The sequence below is a fragment of the Stegodyphus dumicola genome, chromosome X2, assembly GCF_044657685.1.
Source record: "Stegodyphus dumicola isolate Sdum_Otavi_A_Nest chromosome X2, ASM4465768v1".
Lineage (NCBI taxonomy): Eukaryota > Metazoa > Arthropoda > Arachnida > Araneae > Eresidae > Stegodyphus > Stegodyphus dumicola.
Genome location: NC_140781.1, coordinates 153,539,739 through 153,567,005, shown reverse-complemented (window position 1 = coordinate 153,567,005; position 27,267 = coordinate 153,539,739). Strand labels below are relative to the sequence as shown.

The window sequence follows — 27,267 nt, the reverse complement described above, 5'->3', positions numbered from 1 at the left end:
TACATCGTAGTAACAACCGTAAAAAAAGGAGAGATTTCTACCAAATATTCCTTTAGGAGATTCAAACTTCTCCTCACGTATATTTTTTTAAAGATCGAGCTATAAGCAAAATTTCCAATACCATGTAATATTCTATTCCGAACGCACTAGACATTAAGAGTGAACAAAAATAACGTAGCAAGCAAAATAATTCCATTATTAATGCATTGGATCTTGAGATTTTGAATGTATTATATTTTACAAAACAAATTAAATTCCATCCTAAACGCACTAGATCTCGAGAGGGAGAAAAATACGCATTAAGCTAAATAGTTAAATAAACACAATTCTGAAACTCATTTTACGAATGTCAACACTTCTAAACAGAAGCTCTCCTTCCTAATTTTTTTTTCTCATAAGCGAGAAAAGGATTAGCTTTGATTTCATTACAAAATTACCTACGTTGTGAAAATAACTTTCGTATTAGGCAAACGAAATCTGCCAAAGTTTATGTTTGACAAGATAAGAAGATTCTTAACATGTCGAGAAGCGAGAAGGTAATCCTTTTAATGGTGTTTCAGATTCTTCATATACGTTCTTTCATTGAACTTATTTTTCCTCTTTAATGTGTAATCTTGCTTTGACGGATTATTCAGGCTTAATTAGCTAACATTCTAAGGTACATAAAATAACGCTGAAATAAGTACGAGGAATTATTTCGCTCGACTGAAATAATTTTGGTAACATATTTAAAATATACTAGCTGGGTATTTATGATGTCTTTTAAGAGCTGTAAATGGCTAAAACATGCATGTCTGCTGAGGAGTTTAATGTTAATTCTTCTGATTAATGCCCAATTATCTGTAAATTTCGTAATGATCATCAAAAACTAAATTTAAGAAAATCTTACTAATATTTAAGTTTTCCTTTAGTCCAACAACTTAGAAAAGGATTTTGCCATATACTAACTTTATTATTATCTGGTTTATGTGGATGGGCGGTTGTTAACGAGCAGTGTTGTTTTAAATGTGTATACATGTGTTCTATATGTGTATACATGGTTGTATTAAAGTTTAATACATTTTATTCTCCCAGTAATATACGAATATTTGCGGAATCATGCTGTCTGAGAAGCAACTCATGCTGTCGCACATTTCTTTATCATCTTGTGAAGAACATTACAAATTTTTATTTCGGAACAGGAGACATGATATTGCTCTCACCGGGGCTCACAATATGGACCTTCCAATTGCTAGTCTGACGTGCTTTCCAAATACATCCGAAGGCATGCATTGAAAAAGGAGAAATCCTTACAATCTGAGCCAGAGATTCCCATTTTTTTATGTTGTCACTTATCATCAAAAATATACATAGCTACCGTACCCATTGTAAAGAGATACGGAACAATAAATATTGTATAGCAAAGGTACCAGGATAATATATAATACTTACACATACACGAAAAATTCTGCCACGCTCACTGAGGGGTTGGTATTATCTTCTTAAAGTTCAATATAAGTCACCATCAGCATCTTTTCTGATAATATCGTTTAAAGCAGTTAAAGATAAAAATATAATCTCAGAAATGAATTAGTAACAGAGTTATCAACTTAGGGATTTTGGGGTTTTCATAACTGAAACTTCCAAAATGTTACCTCGTACTGCACCAAGTTGATAACCACTGTCCTAAACAATAATTTGCGTTCTTTATTTTTTGAGTGCTTGTTAGAAAATAAAACGTGTTCATTTAAAGAGATGTAATGTATGTTACTTATAAACTCTCGTGTAAGTCCTTTCTCTTAACGATCAGCGCATTTTTGAGACCGACTGTTTATTAGTTAACTGGATTGAATTACTCCGAAATAAGGAAGCACGCAGGAATTATGTCATCAAGAAATCATAATTTTCAACTCTGAATATACTCGTCCTAAGGCACAACGATTTTCTAACAAACAAGAATTCTAATATCTATGACTCCTACTTTATTTAATAGAAGGTTTTTATACTCTTGTAAAGATGACGTGCTAAAAAATAGCTCTGTGTAAAAAGTGTATTCTGGCACTTCTCTATAGAGTACCCATTCTACGTATACCATAATTTGATTTGAATTCATAAAATACAATATATAAGAAAACGTTTACGAATTTAAAGTCTAATGTGACACAGCTTGAATTTCGCTGCTCTAAACTGTAACCGAATAAGTAGTTGGAACATCTCTTTCTGTTTTGATAGATGAGAAGTAAATGAATTCGCTATTACTGCATTTTGAGTCATGATGATATACGTACGTTTAAAAAATTAAAGTTTTGTAGAGAGTATTTTTAATTGGGTTATACACACTTAAGTTTTTATAACACGGTCATAGAAATTAATGAAATTAAAATTATCGGATTTACACAAAGCGATTACAGTTTTAAATCGGGGTTTTAAGAAATTCAAAATATTGTGATTTCGGTAAAGCAAGCGTGGGTATTAATTTTGAGAACAAATTTTACTGTGAAACTAAAACTACATAACGTACACATTTTTAAAATATGCAAAATCCAGGCTAGGTCCAGCATACTTTTCATATATCATGGCCGATCATCAAAATTTAGGTGTCCCCAAAATAGTAGTTTTTAAAAATAAACTGTGCTTTATATTAAAACCATGTTTGGAATAGGTAATTTTATAAATATTAATATTAAAATAAAAGCGTGAACACAGTTATCTGTGATCAGCAGTAACTTTCTTGTACTGGCCAGAGGTCTCAACAGCCTGCGTATGGTTAATTCAGTTCTCTTCAAGTGTTTCGTGCTTTCCTTAAGTGCTCCTCAAATTAATATATGTGGGGGAGGATTTATGCGTAAAGGTTTTTGTAACAATGAAATTTAGGGTATGATAACACATTTTAGAACTTTGAGATCAAATTATTTACTACTAGTTCAAAAAAGTTTATTTTTAATAACCATTCATAGTTTATTAAAGTATACCGAGCCTGATTTGGATCTTGCATACTTTTAAAATGTGTATTTTATTTTTAGTCTGACAATAAAATTTATTCTAAAATTAATTCAAAGATCTCTTTTTTATTTTTCTAATTTTTAATTCCGATTGAAATTTTTTCTGATTCATTTTATTTTTGTCAAGCACATGTACATCAGAAACGTAAAATATTACTAGATATAGATAGTTATTTGTCTAAAATTTGGCCGTCTGATAGTATGCTCGAATGAAGTCTCATTGATTTTCAAGAGACAAACTGATACCTTCTCTCATGGTCAAAATTGAACTATTTGATATTTAAAATTACGTCTAGTAAACTTTTCTTGTGTTTAAAATACATACAAAGTTTGTTTTCCTAAATGAAAATGTAATCTCAAATTTGCAGTCAGTTATACGTAACACTCTCATTATTGTAGTTAAATTTACACCAGTGGTATAGCAGTTTTTAAATGAAGAATAAAGATGTTTTCTGGAAGTACATTTTAAAATTTTATGTTGAAGTTCAACTAAATTAAAGAGATTATTCAAATCAATTTTCTAAAGATTACTTTAAGAGCGATTTAAGGGCGTTTGCCTACAAATGAAATATGTAGCAGAGAGTAAAGGTCTTTTTAGTCGTTGCTACTTACTAGGCTGATTATAGTATTTATCTAGGCATAACTTGTGCAAGAATAAAAATCACTTGAAGAAAGAATATAAAAACAATAAACAACATAACTTTATAAATCAAAGGAAAGCCTTTTATCAGGTGCTCGAGCATACAGTTATTGTTAAATGTCAAACTAATAATGCACGGGTTGCGAAACAAAGAATAAATCTGTTTCGGGAATTATCCACCTAAGAAAATAAAATGAATGCTTTAATTACTTTCAGTATATTTCTTAACATCATCTCACTCATATTTTTCTATCCTGTGTTGTGGCACTAAGTACGCAGATTCACTTTGAAGCTATATAGTCTTCTCTAAAACAACTTAGGACCAAGTTTCTCCAGCTATAAAATAAATTGGCAGTATAATGAACGGTAAGGTAAATATTTAGTTTAAGGAAATACCTTTCTGCCTCATAATGATTTCTGATACACATTTATCAGTCAGCATTTCCATTATACCATTTGTGAAGAGTAACAAAAAGTAAATTTAAAAATATTAGAATCAAGGCAAGATATTTGAAAATAAAAAAAAATGCAAATTGCTTTCTTTTCAATTAAACAAAATCTAACCAGACTGGAATTATTTAAGTAATTTTGAAGAGAGAGAAAAAATTCGAAAATATTTAATTTTCGAAAATCGAAATAATATCTTAAATCCAGTCCACGAGACATAATTCTAAGTGGGAAACAATTTTGCCAATTATTTGTCCTTGTGAATTTTAAATTCTCTTTCCCGCTGTCATAATTCGTATCAATATCTTCTTTAAAATGGCATCATTCTGATAAACAGCATTGTGAAATGATACGAGGGGCAGGAACTTGCGTTGATGCTAATTCCACCATAATTTAATGCCATATGGAAACGTTTGCACATATTTAATAAAGAAAAGACTTAACTATTCAAAATATAATTATGTATTTTTCACAGAATTGTTTTCACATGAGTCTTAGCAAAATATTTTCTGCGGGAGCAACAACACTTGATAACTCTGCCAAGACAGGAAATATAATGAAAATACTGACATATGCTACGAAGAATTGAAAAAAGCAATTTTCTATTTCTTTTTTTTTAATATTATTTTGATAAATTTGTTTAAAACATTTAATTCCGTTATATAATATTTTTAAGCAGCAGTTGTAAGAAAGACGTATTTTTTTCAAATCTTGTTAAAAACATTTAATTCCATTTTGTAATGTTTTTACAAAGCATTTGTAACAAAACTGGCTTTTCTTCAAAATTTAAAATCTTGAATTTAATTTTTCATATATAAGCAGTTCTATATCCATCCTGCTTTATGTTTCTTGTTCGATATTTCTAAAGCCATATGAAATCAGACTAAAAAGCTGTAGAGTCTTTTAGCATTTTTCGATGTTAAGAAACTGAAGAAATCCGCAGTGCTCTCTCTGAGATTCGAACTCTGGACCTCTCGAATACTCGTCGAATGTGCTTCCAGTTACACGATGAAGACACACGGAAAGGAGGGAGCATGTACTTTATAAAGTTTTAAACTTTTTATCGGCTTTGATTCAAGCATAGTATCTACCGCCTAACCAGACACACTGGTATTTTTCTCTGACTGCTTTAACACTCCAGTAAGACTGGACAGTCTGTGTAATTTTTCCTGTCACAGTAAAAAGTATCCTGTCACATGAAAAAAAAATCATGTATTCATATTTCTCTTCTTACCCTTAGAAAAGGCTTTTTTCCATGCTGGATTCGGCTTTGAGCGTAAATACTCTTCACAGAATGTAAATGTATTTAAATATTTCCTTTGAATGCCCGAGTGTTTCCTGAATTTTTGGTCTTATTGCATTGGTACTGAAAATTGATTGCTTCGAGAAATGTTTCATTATGTGGGCATCTTCCAAAGAAATATTCTCAGGTTTTTAAATTGTTTTTATTAAATTATATTTAAAGACTAAAATAAAATTTAATATTTGAGCGCTGTGAGTAAAGTGTTCCTTAATCCGACATTGTCTAGACGTGATACAAAAATTACGAAAAATATAATACCATTACATTTTATTAGATTCCATTTTTTAATTTTAATTCGCCATTCTTAATTGATAATCCTAATATTTCTATAGCAAAATTATCAATCATTTTGAACTGCTTCAAATCACTATTTAAGCCCTTTTGTATTACGGCTAAAAGCGTCCATGAAATAGATAAAAAATTTCAGAATTTTAACTTATTAACTTTTCAGGTTAAAAACTATTTTATTTTTAACTGTGCTTTAAGAGACAGTTGTCAGAAAACATTGCAAAGCATTCCCGACTGAATGCTAATTGTTTATGGTAAAGGGCTGACTAATGTTTATGTAAGGCAACATCCATCATATTCAAAAGATCAGTCTGAAGTTTGATGAGTTAGTGCCTCAGAAGTGGAAGACTAATGACTCGTTAGTACTCTGCTGACGAAATATTTTGCAGATAATGAGTAAACTGACAGACGTTTGGCAAACTTCCGACAGTAGGAGGAAGATGCAATTAGCAGAAGGTTCGTTTTAATTTGACTTTAAGTAATAAATTTACAAACATATTTTAAAACAATAACAATTAGTATCCTTCCCTAAGACAGCTTTGTTCTAACATTTATTCTCCTCTCTCTCTTTATATATATATTATATATATACTAATATAAAGTGCAAAGAATGTAATATATTATATAGATATCTTTATTTAGAAAGTTTATTATGTAAAAAAAGTATTCGATGATAGTTACGGAAACTTCTGAAAAAACTGTGATTTGTCCTATCTCTATATTGCAAATAAATATTTATTAAATTCTTAGACTGGGAAATGTTTTTAAATATTTCCTAACGATTTAACCTAATAGATAACATACCAAAACGAGGAAAAGAAATACGTCGATGAAAGATGTAAATTTTAAGTAGGGTGGGAAATCGTAGATTGGTTCACATTTAAACTTGCAATTTTTTTCCCTCTTCTGTCAAATTGAGACAAGAAGTAGTTCGCCCATAAAATCGTAGAATTTTGGATACTTACTAATTATCCGAACCCGCCACAAAAAGGTAGCGAATTCATTAGAGACATTGGAGAGCATTTGGGAGCTCGTTGGAGAGTAATTTTTCTCCAAGCTAATGAGCGACGGACAACAGCCATATTCAAAATGACGGTGGCTAAGAATTCCACACAAGGTCAGTCAATCAATAAAAATTTAAAAAAGCAACACATGTGGCAGTAAAACATTTACCTTTTTCACGAAATCCTTCCTTTTTGCCATGCTGCTCTTCTTATGTACACAGTGACCCGTTTTCACTCGGAGGAGAAAAAAAAAAAAAAAAAAGCAAAGAATTACACAAGCTCGGCGCCGTACAAATTTCGTATTGCGCACTGATCAAAATAGACATACGCTTCACGCATATCTGGGTTGCCATATAAATACTTTTTGATGACGTTCTATTTTGGGAGCATACTACTTTGTCTCATGAGTGCTTTTTCGCGAACTTTCGGCAGGATGCGGATAATCAGAAAGTACCGAATTCTATTTAAATTTTACAGAGGTTGTTTTATGTAATTACATACTAAATATACTGTTTTATCTAATCTTACGTAACAAATATGTTACTCATTTCTCTAACAAAATGAAATATTTTAATTATTTAATTCGGAAAATTAAATTCCGTTGTTTATTCAACTTGCTTACGTATTTTTAAGATCAATATAAATTGTTAATGAAATCTGTAACTTTGAAGAATCGATTAGGTATGTATCGGAGATAGAAACACAAAAATTCAGGGATGCCCTCACCGTGCTTCGAACTCCGGACTTTTGATTACCAGCCGGAAGTAGTATTCCAATTACACCACGAAGGCACGCGGTAAGGAAGAAGAAAATTCCTTGCAACTTCGTTTCTGAAGACAAATTTACTCGAGAATACACAGATGATTCAAGGTTAACTTTGGCCCAACAGCGGCCGGCTCAATGAACACTAGGTAGTTCAACCCGCGTTCAAATCCCAACGAATGGCTGGGTTGCATGGAAGGTTTCGTGTTTTCTTCCATGTGTAAAAATATGTAAAAATTTCATGTGTAAAAATTCCATGTGTAAAAGTACAAGCTTGTCCACAGAAGAAAGTCTTCCACAAAGACATTCCTTCCCTCATGTACCTTGCCATACCTCAAACAAGCCAAATCAAATTTTGACTTTCCACTATTCAATGCTTAATTTTTATTCTGGTAAGTAACACGCAAAAGAGATTACTATAAGCTCAAATTTATAGTACAAAATCGGTATTTAGGGCTATAGCAATAAAATCGGTATTTAGGGCTATAGCAATAAAATCGGTATTTAGGGCTATAGCCTGTTTAAAAAAAATCAACAAATTTGACTTCAGTCAGCTGCTATGAAATAACAAAATTTAGTAATAATCATAATTAAAATAACTGTCATAAAAGCGAAGAATGCAAAATAAGTACTAATATATGTGTTATAAATATATGCTTGAACAGATATATCTTTTTACCATTTCAGCATCTGCAGCTATAAATAATCTAAGTGTAGCTATACTTTCACCGTGAGATTATTCTAATACTATCCGAATGCAGTTTTTTTACAGAGACTTATACTGGACCGATGAGAATGGAAAAAAGCACTTAAAACTATAAATAAATAAAAATCCAAATTTTTCTACCAAAGCAGTCTAAAATAAGGGTTCTCAATCAGAAGGGAATTCCTCCATGGGAGAGGATTTTTTCAGTTGCAAGGGGAGAATGCGGTCAGCCTTTTATTTATCTGTTAAGCATTTAGTTTTAGTTTATGAACATAGAAAAACTACTTTTATTCAAGTCATGGTATCTATCAATATTTTCTACACTTTTTCTTGTTTAATTTATGAAACTGATTAAAAAGAATCTAAATTTAGATATATATATATATATATATATATATATATTGAGTTTTGCAGAGGACGTAGGTAGGGGAGTGATCGTCTAACAATGGTGATAGGAAAGCACGCGGTAAAAAAGGTTAAAAACCACTGGTCTAAAACCTGACTTGTGATGCAGTTTCACTAACAGACAAGAATCTCTTTACTGACTATTTAAATTTTTTATTTTATAAAAACTAAGTTACATAAATGCAATGAAATGATTTTAAGTTCGAATTTTCAGAATTGGTCAGTTTAAACAATCTAAAAAGTGCAACAACTTAATTCACCGCAGCGCGAACTGCTGCGATTTCTCTTGAGGAACTTGACTAGCTTTTATTCTGATGCTAAGCGCGTTACCACCCGAACTATGCTTTCGAAATTTCCTTACAGCGAGGCACTTAAAAATTCATTAATTTGCGTGAAAAGTAGAAACGTGACTCAATGCGTCTTTGCTTTCATACAGGTATCAATGGGAAAGATTTAAGGCTTTGAACAGGAAGGATTTTAGGCTTGTTAAATAATGCATGATAAAGTAAGACTTAAAGATTAAAAGCTCGCATCTCATAGGAGGGCTTTCTTAATTAGGTGCAAATGCAATACTTCATTTTATACTACGTTTTACACTGCAACTGATAGGTAAATAGTATCAGAAAAAATTAACAACTCTTATTTGGGCAACAATAACTAATAGTACTTCTGTTAATATTGCTTTATTAGTTCTTACTTCTGAAAGGAAGTCACAGTTTTAACCTTTACAGCTGTCACATTTACTGTGAAATGATCAAATTAGACAGCAACACAGCCACAACAACAGGTGAACAATCACGGTCAATAAAATTTAGTAACTAAAGTTGTAAGGTTATATTAATTAACACGTTATTTCTTACACGTTACGCGTTATTTAACACGTTAAAAACTATCCTTTGCTTCTATTGTTTCATCTACACTACCAGAATATGTAAATGAAGTGTGTTGACATAGGATTGGATTGGATTATTCAATTATGGCAAAGCACACGAGGACTATCTGCCTGAAAGGAGGGATGCCTTCGTTGAGGACTTTAAGGGAAACTGGCTCGTATACACGCTACACATCTTAAAATCTGACATAGGAGTCACGCTTAAAATCTGACATAGGAGTCAGATTTTAAGATTAAGAGAGAGACCTGAGAACATCAAGTTCTCGTACTGAGGATCCCCCTTTTTTTCAGCCTTTGAGCGCTTCTGCCGCTAGCTGATGTGTTTTGCTTTCACTGAAACTTACGTAAGTAATTGTGAAATAGCTGAGCCATGTTTGTAGGTTTAGAATTTAAATTTTGACTTGTAAATATTTTGAATCCACGATGTTTGTCAAATCTGAATGAAAGGGAAGTTAATTTTGTTATATTTTTTTAGTTCTATACTTCAAGAGAAAATTTAAGCAAGTACATTAATTGTTTTACATTGCTGTATTTACTCCGCATAGAAAGAGTTTTCTTTGTAATACCAAAAAGTAAATACTTTAGTTGTGTTTAATTTTTAGTATTCAGGGGTCACACTAAATGAAAACCACTTCGGGTGAGTAGGAAGTTAGATTAGTTTTCAGATTATGACAATTTCAATGTAACTTTATAAGTTTTTGCATTAATTAGTGCAATGTAGGAATATTAATTTTAATTGCAATAAATGTCTTTATAATTTAATCTCTTGCATTTGTTTCTGTCCTGCATTTCTACTACTGTACCTCGGCCGTATAGACGCAAAATATTAAACATTAAAAACAGTTATGGAGTAATGATGTTTTGTTGTATCTTCCTTCACAAGTAAATTAAAGGAAATTTCTTCTTTAGATATTTCAATAAATAAATAGCTTTGCCTCTTAAAATATATATTACACTTCTTTTTCTATTCCGTTTCTTAGCTAGTTTCTTTTCAAAGTCTGTAGTATATGGCGATTAATTTTTACTGTTGTAGATGTTAATTTCTGTAGTCTTTTTGTTCTCAATGCTTTGTGTGAGCACCTTGCTTGCTGAGATTGGGCGCAGTAATGTAGGTAGGCTTCAACAGCTTTAGTAAAAATATCGACTGCACTAATGTAATAAAACCAAGCTTGATCGCCAATCGAAGCAAAAATTGCTCCTTATCCGCAAAAGAAAAATGGTGGGGAATCTTCCAAAGCTAATTTTATCATAATTTTTTATATATAACTAGCATTTATCCAACATTTTCTAATAGCTATTACTGACGTTTGGACGTTTTTTATAGCTATTACTGACATTTACGTTAAAGTAGCGAAACTCTTTCTTAACTTTAGATGCTATCATATTAAATTACGATTTACTCCCACCAGACGTTCTTCTTACAGGCTCACCAGAGGTCGAGCGGTAAAGCACTGGTAGTTCGGTCTAGTGTTCGAATCTTAGCGAATAGGCTGGCTGCACGGACATTTTCATGGTTTTTCCCATGTGTAACGTGTATATAAGCCAGTTTCTCTTGGAAAGTCCTCCACTAAAGCATCCCTTCCCGTAGGCAGGTAGTCCCCGGGTACGTTGTCGTAATCAAATAAAAAAACCGTTATTCTTACATACGTCTTCTTAAAATTACAGTACGTAAATTTTATTTAATTACACCAATATAAATATACTTCACACTAGTCTTATTTTGGGCTAGTAGTAGTGTACTTTAGAATAAAGAAATGCATTTTATTTTAAGTACATTCATACTATCTATAGTTTAATAGTTATAAGTAGTAGAGACTTAACTCCATAAACACAAAAGCGCTTTTTTATTATTATAGAGCATATTTTACGTAATTAAAATTACGATACGTAAATTTTATTTAATTACACCAATATAAAATATACTTCCCACTTGTCCTTTTTTGGGCTAGCAGCAGTGTACTTTAGAATTAAGAAATTCATTTTATTTTAAGTTACATTAATACTATCTATAGTTTAATAGTTATAAGTAGTAGAGACTTGACTCCACAAACACAAAAGCGCTTTTTTATTAGTATAGAGTATATTTTATGTAATTAAACAACAATAAGCAATCGCAATCCTCTTCGTATACGTTTTTCCTGTTAGCTCTTACATTAGTTTCTCCTAAGAAACTATATTTCCTCGTGAGGTGTGCCCCGGATATCAAGACTTACCTCGGAAATAAGTTAGAAAAGATAAGATTCTATAAATAGAAAATATCAACACGCACAAACATTTTGTGAAGCAGTAATAATACTTGAATGAATATCTGCATCTTTTCTTTATGAACCAGAATCTTTTGTACTTGTGATAGCGCTTTATAAAATCACAAAATTTATGTATTAAGTGGAATTATCTTTTTTTATATTTTAAAATCAAATGAAACGCTCTCTTCGGAGTCTAAAAAATTTCCCTTATGTTCAAGATCTGATGGATAATGTTTCGACGATTTATACATTCTTTTAGCTACATAACGCTGACCTGACACATCGTTAAATGTAAGCAATAGTACGCTGAATTGAAAGAATCAATTTTGCAAAGTTTCAAATTCTGTCAAACAGAGTCCTGTTTACACGAGAATATATGATGTGCAAATCATGTATTTTTACTTGAAAGAGGCTGCCGTTTCCCCAACAGTATTTAAAAAATATAAAATTTTATCACTTATTTTCCAGTTCTAGATTTTTGAAATACAAAATTAGAGGCAGAAACTATATCTTAAACTTTCGGTTTTAGTTTATCGTGTCTTTCTTCAAAAATCAGACACTGGGCTGTTGAGTATTAGTTTGCTTGGTGAGAGATATTAAGTTACTTCGTGTATTTATTTATAAACAACGACAACTTCATGGTAAAAAAAAATCCGTCAGATGGTATTTGTTTTCCGATGAAAAGAGAATTTATTTTTTGATTCAACATTTTAATTCATGTTTTTTTTGCGTTAGTTTGGTCTTATCACTTTAATTTATTTAAATATGGTTTGTAATCAATGAGAACTTCTTAAGTTCTATTTTTTTCCAGTTTCTTATGAGGGGATAAAAACAAGACACTGCACATCATAAAATGTATAATTGTTTAAGCTTATAATGTATTATCATTTTTATACAATAAATAAATTGAAGCTATAAAGATAAAGTGAAAAAAGAGTGAAATTTATTTTTTATTTAAATAATTTTAAATGAAAAATATTAAATTATAAGATTATTTCATAAAATATGTAAAGTAATTAGCAGCCTTCAAGTTTTACTTGTATATCGACAATTCCTGGTGCCAAATTGTCTCCTGTTCGGATGTGAAAATGTTTCTGAATACTTAATCTCTGTCAGCGTACTTTTCCGTTTTTTTTTGAATAACTTAATTGCCGATTAACATTTTCATATGTGACACACATTTAAAAATATAGCGCGACAATTAAACAATGAATATTTATTTAAAAGGTCGAATGTGTATTTGTGTATGTGTATTTTAATTATGGCAAAGCACACTAGGGCTATCTGCCTAAGGGGAGGGATGCCTTCGTGGAGGACTTTCTAAGGAAAACTGGCTCGTATACACGTTACACATGGGGAAAACCACGAAAACGCACATGCAGCCAGCCCGTTCGCGGGATTCGAACCTCGGACCGAACTACCAGTGTTCAGAGACTTTACCGCTCGGCCGCTGGTGAGCTAAAAGGTCAAATGAAGTTACTAGTAATGACATTGAAACTAAACGTTAAAGTATATGGTATAAGAAAGATAAGAAAAGGCTCTATAGTCATTCAGAATATTTTTTTATGTCAGAAACTGAAGAAATCCGCAATGGCCTTACCGCGATTCGTATTCCGGACCTCCCGATTACTCTTGGAGGGTGCTTCCAGTTCCACCACGAAAGCATGCAGAAAGTTTCCATTCCATTTTCCGCTGTTATACTGAACTTAGTCTGCATAGATTGCAGGCTTTTTGCCAGTTGTCGTCCAATATGGGTTCCTGGAAGTGATTAAAACAGAATAAAAGGTGTCACAGAGACAAGTAAGCAAATACGACCTTTTCGTTGCCCATGAAAAGAAAAACAAAATGAAAGCAGTCCTGCCTGAAATCATCCCTTACATTCTTAGTTTAGTCAATCAGTGCTTTGAATTAATTGATCGATTTGCTTTACTTGATCAATCAATCATCTCAGCAAAACAAAGAAATACTTTCGATTCTTTTTAAATCATTTATATAACAACAAAATACAGTTAAAATCCAAAATTCTTTCATTAATTTTTTTGTTTTAGTCTGACTTCTGCTTATTTTTTAACTTTCACGAGACTTTCTATCTATTATCGCCTTTAAATATCTAAAATTTGCCTTTCCAAGGTTTTGAATCCCCCTGAAGTGAACCACGAAGTCACTGTCTGCGAAAATGAGAAGTATAACAGAAAATAAAAACCTTAAAAGAAATTGACTGGTTATGTATGTGATCAAGAATAATGTTCGTCTTATCAATTCACATCGAAATAGTACATGCACCAAGACATTATCAGCTGAATTTTGTCAAGTACAAAATGCGCATAATTTACAAATGATGTAATTGAAAATTATAATCAGACATAAAGTATGCTCATAATTTCTACACAAATTAGGAATTACCTTCATTTCGATTATTTTTGCTTTCGCCAATGGTCAAGATAGCAGATAAAAAGATATCAGAAGGCAGTGACTGCTGACTCAGTGTGCTGTGTGTCATATCAGGATATGCAAACAAACGAGCATTAATATTTACTCAGTGACGAGTGTGACGCAGGTGGTTCGCGGTAAATTTTGTGGATTCAATCTCGCAGTATGTGTTAACGAATTGCAACCGCTATGAACTATTTTCATGTCAGCGTCGTTACGAAATTCTTCACAGATTCTCCATGAAGCTTTGAGGCCCCTAAGTATCGAAGAAATGTGTCATCGAAAGCACTTTTTTTGGGGGGGTACAATACTTACCTGTTTTTATACATTATATAAATATTATATTACCTGCAATTTTTGTGAACTCTTGCCTAAAATTATTCTCTCTTTGTTTATATATATATAGTCGTATATATGATGATTTGAGAAATGACGCACATATGTTTTGAAGTATATAGTTGATACGGAATATATGTGGACTTGGAAGTAATAAAGATGCAATAACACGCAATAGTAGCAAATTTAAATCGTACATGCTGCTTTTATTGTTTTTAAACATTTTGTGACCACAGATACTTGGCACATTAATCGTGCCCTGTTCCAGAACAGTTACATTTTTATATTGTTTTGCGGAAGAAGGGAAAGGAGTAAGTAGCAGTCTTCGCAACAGCAGATACAGAAGCAAAGTGTGCCGTGTGTCAGGATGAAATCTTAAACCAAAATGAGTTAGTTTATGCATATATATATATATGCATGTGTATTTGTAATTTAATAATTTATTATCAACATTATTTTGTGTACAGAATATACTTTTGTAATCGTTTTAGTAAATTTTATGAAGTCTGAGCTTTCATTCCTCTTCGAGCCTAGAAAATCTTCGTCTAAAGACAAGGCTGGCTTAAGCCAGCCGGTAAACCGATATTTTATTTACCGCATCAAGCTGTAATCAGGGAAGAAAGCATTACTACAAAATTGAGGATTTTCTTTGATGCTAGCTCACCCAAAGTTGGATAGTTGCCTTTAAATAACTGCCTTTGCCCAGGTGTTAATTTAAAGCCTAACATATGAAGAGCCATTAGGTATTTTTGGAAAGCAGGAAATGGGAAAAATGAGCAATTCCCTCGCAGGGACTCGAACCTCGGATCTCTCGAATACGAACCGAGTGTGCTGGCCATTACATCACGAAGGCATGCTAAGAAGGCGGGAGAAATACCTTATACATTTTTGATTTATTAACAAACTTTCGGTTCCATAAATTTGCCTTTCTAGCCAACACTGAAAAGGCCTTTTTATACATCTCACTAGCCGAAAAAGATCGAGATGCAGTGAGATTACTTTTCCCGAATTATAACGCAGATGTTAATGAAGATGAGAAGACTATACAAGTATTTAAATTCTGTTCGCTATGAATACAAGTACTAATTTTAATTTAGAAGTCAAACAACATAAATCAGAGTTATATTTTCAAATTTTCGCAGGACTAATTTCGACGGTTTTTACCAAACCATCATCCTCAGCTACAAAAGCGTAAAGTAATAGGATATTTTTTGCGCTTTTGTTGCTGAGGATGATGGTTCGGTAAAATCGTCGAAACTGGTCCTGTGAAACTTGGAAAATATAACCCTACTTTTTATTGTTTGACTTCTAAATTAATACTAGTTCTGCGCGTTATTGTATCTTAAGTATTAGTTGCTACTATCAAAAAGCACATTGAAAATTTTCGCAAAGACTATCCGATAACTACATATATACCTGACACAATGTTTATGCGTTTATACGTCGATGATCTCATAGCGGTCATTAATCCCCGAAGAAGCCATCGCAGTTTCTCACGAGGCAAAATTTATTATGGGAAGGCTAACCTGAATTTTTGAAAGTGGATAAGCAACGATCCATAGTTGATGTTTCAAGAAGTATCAAGAAGAAGGGTTTAACGTGCACCTACGGATTCAAATACATGCTTAGTAGGTTTAAGGATTTTCCTGGAATACCAAGGAAGATTATTTTAATCTCGAATGTAACAGTGTTCTTGATTCGTTATCCTTCCCAATGAATACTAAGCGTTTCCTTTTGTGACCTGTTGGAATATTCGATCCATTAGGAATCATAATGCCATTCACTATCCGTGTGAAGTGTCTTTTCCAAGAATTGTGGAAAAGAAAGATTTCATGGGGTGGCAAACTGCCTTTTGATATTCAAGCAAAACGGCATCGGTGGTGCAAAGACCTTCTTGAAACCTCGAATTTGAGGGCTCTACGAATTGTTCTTAACTCAGAGAAGGAAAAAAGACTAATGACATTATCGAAGTTCATCGTTTCTATAATTCCAGTGAAATGGCTTATATTTTGCTGTTTACAGGAGAGTGCTTAAGGAAAATACAATTGAGAGTGCTTAAGGAAAATAAAATTGCTGTTTACTTAAGAGTGCTTAAGGAAAATACAATTGAAGTTAGCCTAGTTGCATCCAAAATTCGAATTGTACCATTGAAGGAAATCACATTGCCAAGATATGAACTTCTTGGTGCCTTGCTGACAACACGCTTAAATTAATAGGATAAAAAATATAGATTTAAAGTAACCATCGGTGTCGTCCTCCTAGACCGATTATTCCAAGGATATCCATTATTTTATTAAACATGATACAAAACGCTGGAAACATTTTGTAGCGAATCGTGTGACTGAGATAAAATATTTGAAAATTCCTGGCATCATTTTTTCGATAACGACAGTCTAGCGGTTCTAGTCACTAGAAGAATTGATGCTAAATATCTTCTAGAGAATGCAAAGTGGCCTCATCCTTCTTACCATCACAAGAGGTACCTATTATAAATGCACAAACTACATTTCCAAAGAAGATTATCATCCTGAAATGAAAAGGAACTTTATAGATTGCAATCTTAATCTGGACTCTAATTTAGCTCTAACATGGCAGCATAAATCCAATTCTTTAGATTCCTTACTTGACGCTAGTAATAACTTTACTAAAGTTGTACATGTTTTAGAATATATTTTCAGATTTATAGGAAATTAAAAAAGGAAATGATAAGGTCAAGGTGCCTCTTAAAGTCTGTGAAGTAAAGGTCACCGGAAAATTTATAAGCGAAATTCAGTTAACAGAATTTAAGATTGAAATCAGAAATTTACACCATAAAGGGGCTATAAAACCATCCTGTCACCTGAAGGCGTTATCCACCTTTTTAGATGGTCAAGGATAACTGAGAATTTGAGGCTGGTTACGTAACACTGAAATTAAATATGACCAAAGGCACTCCACAATACTGTCGCCTACTATTGAGGCTTACAGAATCCTTTAAATACTATTTCAAACGCATTAGAGGTGATTCGGAAATGATATATGAATCATTCCTGAATATCATGATTCAAATTGAATCCATGTTAAATTCACGCCCTCTAGCTCCTCTTTCGGAGAATATAGATGGCTTAGTGATTTTAACCCTTAGTCATTTCCTAATTGGACATTCAATGACTTCTACTCCCGAGCCATCAGTTATTGACATTCAAACCAACAAGTTAAATTTGTGGCAATAAATTTTGAAAATAACACAAAGCTTTTGGAAATTCTGGAGTATCAATTATTTGATTAATCTACATCAGTGAATAAAGTGGTACTTTGATAAACAAAACGTAAAACCTGGTAACATATTATGATAAGTGAGGAAAACTTGCCCCCATCTAAACGGTTACTAAGCCGAATAGTAAAAAAACCTATGCTAGAAAGGTGATTATGATTAGGAAAGTAAATATCAGATCTCAAAATGGCTAGGAGTTTTACCTATTGAAATCATGTTCAAAGTCACAAAGGTACGACATTCTTACTTTGAAAAGTATCATATTTTTAATTGTTGTACTTTTAGCCGATGTAATTCATTCGTGTTTGCTGAGAAATAGTATTTGTTATATTTCTATTTTCTGCATTGTAATCATGCTTATCTTTAACTGTAAAAATTTTGAATATTTTCAACTCAATACTGTGAGGCCGGGTGATGTAACCGGGCACTGTATGCACTTTTCAATATATAACGCAAAGGTCAAGTCAAAAAATTAATCTAGCAAGATAAAACGATGCTTTATTCAACATTTCCATGATAAGACTTACAAATAATGACGGTTTATTAGGAATTCTCCCAAGCCGTAAAAAATAATCATTATTGTAAGGATTTTAATTAGTACATGACGGTGCTATATGTGACTGTAATATTTATCAAAAAATGGCATCATTTCTTAAGAAAGATAAAAAATATTTTTTATTATATAATTGTACTTTCGTAACGGGAAGGAAACTGTCAGTTGTTGAAAGAACTTGTGAGAAGCAAACGCAATGTCCCATTTAAAGCGGGAATATCTCCTCATATTTCTAGACTTATAAATGTTTATTGTTGAGTGTTGTGTTTAGTGAGAAGTGAAAGTTCTTGTATTAATGTGATGATAAAGTAGAAAATTTGATAGATTGGTTCGTCCTCGTTGATTACTATCTACAGCCTTACCAAGCTCTTCTTCAAAAAATAATTTTTTAAAAATTCAACTGTTTTCTTTCCTTTCCTATGTTAACAAAAGACCTGACTCAAAGGTTATTATAAATGAAATTCGGAATTCCTCTAAAAATCGGCTTTAAATAAATTACAATAATTTGAGTTCTGTATTTTAGAACTGTAAGATATAACTGATTATTTATGCATTTCAACAGCAGAAGTATACTTAAAAGTGCCGTCTTGCCCTTCATTATTTTATGAACTTAGGCCATTTAAATAAGGAGGTCACTGCGATACATCCTCAAAATTCTAAAATGTTCACTTCTTTTGTTCCGTTGTATTTCTAATTCATATTAACTGTCTAAATTTTCTTTCACGTAAACGCATAAGAATTATTTTCTTGTTTTAATCACACTGTTTCTTGTGAAACTAACAGCCTACAAGTCGCCGAGCGGTAAAGTCGCAGAACACTGGTAGTTCGGTCCGAGGTTTGAATCCCGCGAACGGGTTGGCTGCATGGGTGTTTTCGTGGTTTTCCCCATGTGTAACGTGTATACGAGCCAGTTCCCCTTAGAACGTCCTCCACGAAAGCATCCCTCCACTTAAGCAGATAGCCCTCGAGGCTTTGCCGTAATTAAATAACCTAACCTAACCTAACCTTGTGAAACTAACTAGCGACTTTTCGTCGGTACGCTGTTGTAAAAGTTCTTGTGTTTTTTCCTTCTTTCCTAATACTTCAATTCAGCGAGACCATTTAAAATTTAATATTTTCATATCCATCAAGGTAAAATAATGCTACCTTTAGACTAATGATTTTGAGCTGCAGAGCGAATGAAAAAAAAAAACTTAAACATTATTTCCCTACAGTGGTGCTTGACAGTTGGAGGTGGTGACATACAGCCGTCAAACACCATACCAGTTTTAAAGAGCGCACCACAGAGATCTCTATCCATTATGCTCCTATTCCTTCTTCGATTGCCATTCTAGGCGGCTTTTATATCAAGAGATTTCATGTTACTCCAAGAGATTTCATGTACTCCTGCTCCACCTAGACAGCAGGATCACACATGACCCAGCCTTACTCTAGTTTCGAACCCAGATTTGTTGCCATGATAGCTATATCTCGGTTACTCATTATAATAGTATGGAAGTCTTTGATAGAAAATAATAAAATTAAGATTTTAAAAGCTTGATGTAAATAACCGGATAAAACAATTTTAGTAGTTATACAAGGACATAATTGTAAAGATTAAAAATAGCTATAGAATTGCAACTTCAGAATCAGTGCAAAAGGATTTTGTCCTATAAAGTCAAATAAGAACAAATCAAACTTGTTTTTCTTATAAGGTAGTTAGTTCTCCCGCCTTCTTAGCATGCCTTTGTGATGCAATGATCAGCACACTCGGAGCGTATTCGAAAAGTCAGTGGTTCCAGTCCCGGCGAAGTCATTGCCCATTTTTCATGTCTCATGCTTCGAAATAACCTAATGTCTCTGCACACTTGCATACTATTTTGCAATAATCTTCTCAATAGAAGAAATAGCTTTAATCGTAAAAGTATCTTAAAAATAATCAGCTCATAAAACATCATTTTAAGTTAATCGCCTTTCTGCGTTTCTTTAATCACCTTTGTGCATTTTGAAAGGATAAATTTACTCTTAATGAGTTAAGTAAAGACTTTTTTCTTTTAATTAGGGAATGATAACAGAATTTTCTTCTAAGTTTTCTATTTATAAATAATCAGTATACAACTCCAAGTAAACTCTTGCACCATAATGGCGCATGTTTTGATAAATATAATCATCGTTTCTAAGCACAGAAACGTGGTTTTTATATTGATGTTTACACACTTTTATCAGCTTTACACGACGCTCCCGATATTTCACTAACTCATGTTAAAATTCCATAAATGGAAAAGGTATCACTAAAAGCAGTATTAAATTTATATCATAGCTTAACAAGAACACTAATTTATACTGTACAAAACAGTCAAGAAATTTCTTACGTGAAATATAAATATTAAAACTTTGGTATAAATGAAATTCGGAATTCCTCTAAAAATCGGCTTTAAATAAATTACAATAATTCGAGTTCTGTATTTTAGAACTGTAAGATATAACTGATTATTTATGCATTTCAACAGCAGAAGTATACTTAAAAGTGCCGTCTTGCCCTTCATTATTTTATGAACTTAGGCCATTTAAATAAGGAGGTCACTGCGATACATCCTCAAAATTCTAAAATGTTCACTTCTTTTGTTCCGTTGTATTTCTAATTCTCCAGGCGTTGCTGTGTCACTTTATCTACATTAACGAACCAGGCTCACTTCGGCTTACTCTATTGAGACTAGGTTAGAAATTGGCAGAGGCTCAAATATCCTATTTAATGATAATAAAGCCCTCCGTCTTCCAATGAGATCTTTTTTCTTCTTTTTCTCAGTCAGCAGTGGCTTAAAGTAAAAGGGAAAAGACAACTTATGTGAATGAAACACGGTAAATATTATTTGGGTTCTTGTAATATTACTGCATATTTCTTTTTTTCTTATAAGTATTTGGTAAATTTTTGTGTATATGCAAACTAGTAATTTAAGTTGTCGAAATATAATTTACTACAACAATAAATATAATAAATAATAATTTAAATTAGAAACATAATTTATTTAAAATTAACAATTATTTTAACTAATGTCTCGTAACATAATTTACATAGCTTAAAATTTGAGGCATTTTTTTTTATTATTATTTTCAATGTCAATAGTTAGGCAAAAAATAACAAAGAACAAAAATCTTATAAACAGAGGTTACAAACACTCGAACTAAGAACAAAAAGACCAAAGTCATAGCCTGAAGCTCGTTCTTGCCTTTCAGTATCTCGACTCCTCCTACGTACAGCCGCGCATCGAAGCAGGTGGTTCCTGTTCATTTCCACTTCGAAGCATTTTAAATGTATAAATAAAAGTTCTTTCATCAACCGCATTGATTTTTTCATGAGAATCATTGTAGAAAAAACCTACTGAATTCTTGCTGTTGTGACTTATCTCTTGTTGCTGAGACTTATCACTTGTCTGACAATAACATCAGAATAAACCCACAAAATTCATCTTGGCAAGGAGCGTAAGATTGCGCCTGTCATTGGCAAGAGCCTTGTGCACACCATACACGCGCTCGTAATTAGAGTGCCCCCACGCCACACAGAAACTATACATTTACAAACATCCATTCCTTCTCCGAGATTAGAGCTCGGCCCTTCGGTTTGGCAGTCAGCGTCGCTAACCACTATTCCGGTTGGTCGGCTCTGACTCTTGCTGCATTAATTTTTTTTTTAAACAAAAATGATGAAGATTCTTCAGATAGGTAGATGGAAAATCTGGAACTGGTTCCAAGAAGAGTTCTAGGTTTCTATTTATTTATTTCTTCTTAGATTTTGAATCTTACAAAAATCTTTTCCATCCTAGTCTTTTGTAGTATTTTTTTTTTGTAGTAGTTTTGTAGTAGTTTTCCATCCTAGTCTTTTGTAGTTCCATCCTAGTCTTTTGTAGTAAACCTCAAATATTATTCAAGGGGAAGAAAAGCATATAACATATTTCCTGTATGTTGCAAAATGCGTAAATCAAGAAAAAAGTTACAAATATATTTCAATAATGGGGCAATACATTTACCAGGTTTTCGTTTTAAGAGCAAATTATTCAGCATCATGAATCAATGGCTTCGGTTCCCTTAAATTCAATTTAGTTTAAATTTAAATGATAGGTTTCAGAGACATTAGGTTAATTGGAAAAGCCGGAGAGATGAAAAATAGCAACCACCTTCGCCGGGAATCGAATCACGGACCTCTGGAATACCGGCCCAGCGTGCAGAACCACTACACCACGAAGGCACGCTAAAAGTGGGAGAAATACCTTATATACTCCCATTTTTAAGGGGCGACTGGGGTGATTTTAGGGGACCCAATCGCCAAATCCTGGGTGTGGAGAATCCTCATCCAAAACCCTTTTAGTTCGGGCGTCACTGTAGAGACATTAGTTTAGTTGGAAGCAGGCAAAATGAGAAATTAGCAACGCCTTCGCCAGGAATCGAACCACGGACCTCTGGAATAACGGCCCAGCGTGCAGAACCACTACACTCCGAAGGCACGCTAGGAAAGTAGAAGAAATACCTTATAGGTTAACCTGACTAAATGTTCCCTTAATGTATTTTTTTAGTGCGGTTTTCAGTTTCTTGGGAACATTGCTGTGTTGTTCAGCTATTTAGACATTTTTTTTTCCTTTTTACTCATTTATAACATCGGGACTTTAAAGGGGACTTGAACCTAGTGCGTCTTCCTTTGTCAGCGGCACATAGCTGTTGCATCCCTTATACCATTTCTCATCGGCACGATAAGATTTCCGCACTCTTCCCTAATTTCGGGGCTGGTCATATCTCTGACATGTGCGATGTCAGTGAGGAAAACTAAGTCCACTGAGAGTTTTAAATTTAGACGAGTACCATTGTAAAGTTTTGAGTTTTACTGGGACTTAAATCCAAAATTTTCTCGTCAGTAGACGGACACTTTGCTGTTACGTATTTTCTGCTTCTAGTTAGCTGTTTCTGCCTGAACTATCTGCATTATATGACAGAACGCCCTTTTGCCGTCTATTTTAAAGCAGGATATCGCTTTGATAGGGTCAGCATCGGGAAAAAAGCCCAAGGACACATTAAACTAAATAATCTTACTTCAGGCGGGAGCCACTTGAAAGCAGAGATTACAAATGGGTTTTGAAAAACGTATTTCTTTGCTCTGCATACCGACAGGCTATTGAAGCCGTTAACATATTTTTCCTGATATCTTCGTAAATATTAGCCAAATAACTAACATTTAACAAGTTTTACAGATTTGAATAGTCCATTGCAGACTATTGTCAATTTAAAATACACTTAAATAATTTCTTTAGGTATTTTATGGCATTTTTTGCATTGATTATTAAAAATATTATGTTGATATGATTAGACCTTTCAAAGTGCACTTGATAGCTCGACTAGTAACAGAAGCACTTCAATTTCGAAAACATAATCAAAAAGTTAGTTTTACAAAAACGGAAAAGAAGTAGTATGTAGAGCATAATAAATTATACAACAAGGTTATTAATCGCTTGGCAGCCCTTACATCAGTACAATTCAAAGCGGTCACTGAACCTTAATTATACTATATTAATAACTTATTGATGTGATCATAGCTTTAAATGAGAAGTTAGTTCAGTTGATATCCTTTGATATTCTGAGTAACAGAAAAATGTACTCAGTTAAATCCGATATTGAAACATCCATCTTTAAGTGTCAATTTTCTCTTCAATAACTTACTTTAAAACATTTAAAAGTAATGCTTTTTGAAAACTGCCATCAGATAATTTCGATAAACTTCCTCTATAATTAAAATGGCAAGCATTGTAAATTAAACGTACTATTACGAAACGCTAAATTAAACATGACAGCTTCCAGGAAAACAGGCAATTTATTATGAAATGTCATAAATTTCATTATTGTGTTCAATGATTACTATAGTTATGCGTATATGGATAGTATTGTAAATTAATGTCTACTGAATGTAGTGGATCTGCTTACTTATAAGCACGATTTAGGACATTGCAGTAATAATTTAGCTTTATTTTCTACCGTTTTAATTTAAAATATTGCTGTAACATGCAAATTTGTGCAAACTTAAATAAAAAATGCTTAATTCAAAGCTCTTACTATATATACTATATACATATATAATTGTTCTGAAAAGTTTTAAGTTATTTGTTTAGTTACTTACTTTGTTTTATCATATTATTATAATTAAAACATTCCAGTACTATTTTCTTAAAGTATACTAGAGATATTTGAAATTTAATACTGTTGAGAGAAAAATAGAATTGACAACTTCTGAAAGAGCATTGCTGACACCTGCCGTTGGTGTTTAAAAGAAAACACATTAAAATCAAAATTCCAAAATAAAAATAAAATAAATAAGTTATGGTGTAGCCAACTGAACAGCTTCAGATTACATTCGTCAGGGTGTATTCATCAAAAGTCCTTCCATTAGTTAACATTAAGGAGTCCTATAAAAAAACGTTTCTGTCCTTCTCCATATTTCTAAGTCACTCTTTTTCTGTTATAATAAGTGTGCTTTCAAAAATCAAGAATTACACTCGTACATATTTTAAGAAACCTTATATTTGCAAATACCAAACTGGGAAGGGAAAAAAATTGAAACTGTTTTTAAAACAGAAGCTAGAAGTATAAACCCTACATATAGTTAGAAAATTCAGAAGAGCTAACTATGGTTAAAAAGCAAACGAAAATCGGTAAAACTCCAGAGAACTAAAAAACCTTGGAATGTGAGTTGAAGTTACCAATGACGAAAGTCATTTTGCACTTAAATATTTGACGATTTTTGCGGTGGCGCATATTTTTATGTCGAGGGAAAAATCTTTAGAGAAAATTCCTCTTCTCAAAAGTCGCCAAAATTAGTGTAATAGAAAAAGAGTGACCTTTTAAACAACGAAGAAGGATGTTAGGACTCCTTGATGTTAAATAGGACTTTAGATGACCATGTCCGATGAATCTAACCTGAAGTTATTCAGTTGGCTGCATTATAACTTGTTTATTTTATTTTAATTTTGTAAGTTTTATTTACAAAACATTTCCTTTTAAACCAACACCAACGGTAATTAGCCAAATAACTAGCCATAGGCTTACGTAAGTCAGTTTTATTTTTAAGTTGCCAGTTTTATTTTTCTCACATATCTTTACATAGTATTGATTTTAATATGATTTTACGAAATAATCATGAAAAGTTTTAATTTATTTGTTTAAATACACACATACATACTATAAGTGTGTATGAGAGAAAGTGTTAAATGATAATTAAAATTATTTAATTATTGTAAAAATTTCAATAAATTGCTAGAATATAATATTTTAGTTCAAAAATTATGATTATTTAATTTATTTCTTTATTTCTTTCAGACTGCATTGCTGACACGATTCAAAAAGAGCCCCTCATTCCAGAAGCCCGGTTTCCTGTGTACAAGCATCATAGTGGCTTGTGTGATTGCCATCATATATTACCTCTTCCCATGAATACGACGAAACCATTTCCGCATCATTCCAGAGCTTATTTATACTTTATATTCTCTATCCACATGACCTTTACCTCGTGTATTTTTTGGCATTAAAATTTTTACCTCTTTAAGTGTGGATTGATTTCATCACTTTTGCATGCTTTCTCAATGAGCCTGTTATTAATAAATATAGTCGTTCAAAACTGGAACAAAATAATGGCTGTCGTTAAAAAAGTGAACTATTTCGAAATTAAATCATATTTCAAAGAGGGGGGAAGAATTTTGATAAAAATTCGGTAACTTTTGCATGATAACATTTCTCGATTAGATGACAAAAAAGGCAAACGAAAACAGAAAATTTAAGTTTTCAAATTATCTATTTTATGATACATAGAATTATAATGACATGTGCATTGATATACCAGTAATAACAACAACGACAATAATAAATCTGCTTTCCTGTCCAAAATAAATCTTATCAGCGTATTCCTTTTCAAATTAATCGAAAGACGCACGTTTAAAACTTTAAATTAAAAAGTATCGCTAATTGAAACAAATTAAGGATTCCGTATTCATCTAATGAAATTCAATTCACTGCATCAAGTTTTTAAGCATGAAAAACATCTAAACAATTATATTAAGACTGTAAACACTTAAATCAAGAAAAAACGTATCTTTTATGAGGAAATTCTTTTACTTATTTGCAAAAATTTGCCCCGTTTTTTTAGCACCAGACTGCCTGTTTTAGCCTGTTTTTAAATGTCATTAATGAAAGAATCGTGATACAATAAATGATTAGAATACAAAAATATACAAGAGCTGACTGAAACACTTTAAGCTTGGTTCTATTTCTCTCTCCTAAAATTATACGTGGTGGTGTGGTGTATTTAATTATGGCAAAGCACACTAGAGCTATCTGCCTAAAGGGAGGGATGACTTCGTGGAGGACTTTCTAAGGGAAACTGGCTCGCATACACGTTACACATGGGGAAAACCACGAAAACACCTATGCAGCCAGCCCGTTCGCGGGAATCGAACCCCGGACCGAACTACCAGTGTTCAGCGACTTTACCGCTCGGCCGCTGGTGGACTAAATTATACGTAGTCATAGTAAATTTTGTGAACGTTATACATGAATGATCAAACCTGCGTTGAACCGCCATGACTTTAAGTAGATGACCACAGCCAAGAGGAAATACCTAATACGTTTTGTCATGCGGATGGCAGAGATATGATTGAATTTTTGGATTATGATTGAGAAGAGCCGCAAATGTTACAATATGTATATAGTGATGATAAATTTAGCCGTCCTTCAATACTTAAAATTTTTAAATGATGAAGGCATTTCAAAGCGACAACACCCTAATGATCGTCAAAGCATGTTCTAGCATGTTATCCAGTATAGTTACGGTTGTCAACACTGCACACCCATAGGCAAGCAGCAAACAGTCGCTGTTATATAAAGGTCTTGAAACACGCTTTTCTCAATAAAAAGTGGTTTTGCTCCAGAAAAATACCTGATGTTGTGGCACTGGTAGCATTATCTGAAATTGATCGTTCAACACTAGGATACTCTAAATAGCCTATATTTAGT

At 32.7% G+C, this 27,267-nt stretch overlaps 1 protein-coding gene and 1 long non-coding RNA gene across 2 annotated transcripts in view; one reads left to right on the top strand and one right to left on the bottom strand.

The window, feature by feature from the left end:
* The window catches only part of LOC146992950 (uncharacterized), a 28,230-nt gene extending 14,073 nt beyond the window's left edge, over positions 1 to 14,157 (bottom strand). Inside the window, exons 1-2 of the long non-coding RNA XR_015039269.1 lie at positions 14,078 to 14,157; positions 13,275 to 13,432 (exon numbers count right to left, since the gene is read on the bottom strand). This is a non-coding gene — a long non-coding RNA (uncharacterized LOC146992950). The remainder of the gene's footprint in view (positions 1 to 13,274; positions 13,433 to 14,077) is intronic.
* The window catches only part of LOC118187019 (bcl-2-related ovarian killer protein-like), a 69,101-nt gene extending 43,297 nt beyond the window's left edge, over positions 1 to 25,804 (top strand). Inside the window, exon 3 of the mRNA XM_035357207.2 lies at positions 25,579 to 25,804. Coding sequence (XP_035213098.1) covers positions 25,579 to 25,692 — 114 coding nt within the window. The 3' untranslated portion in view covers positions 25,693 to 25,804. The remainder of the gene's footprint in view (positions 1 to 25,578) is intronic.
* The last annotated feature ends 1,463 nt before the right edge of the window (positions 25,805 to 27,267 follow it).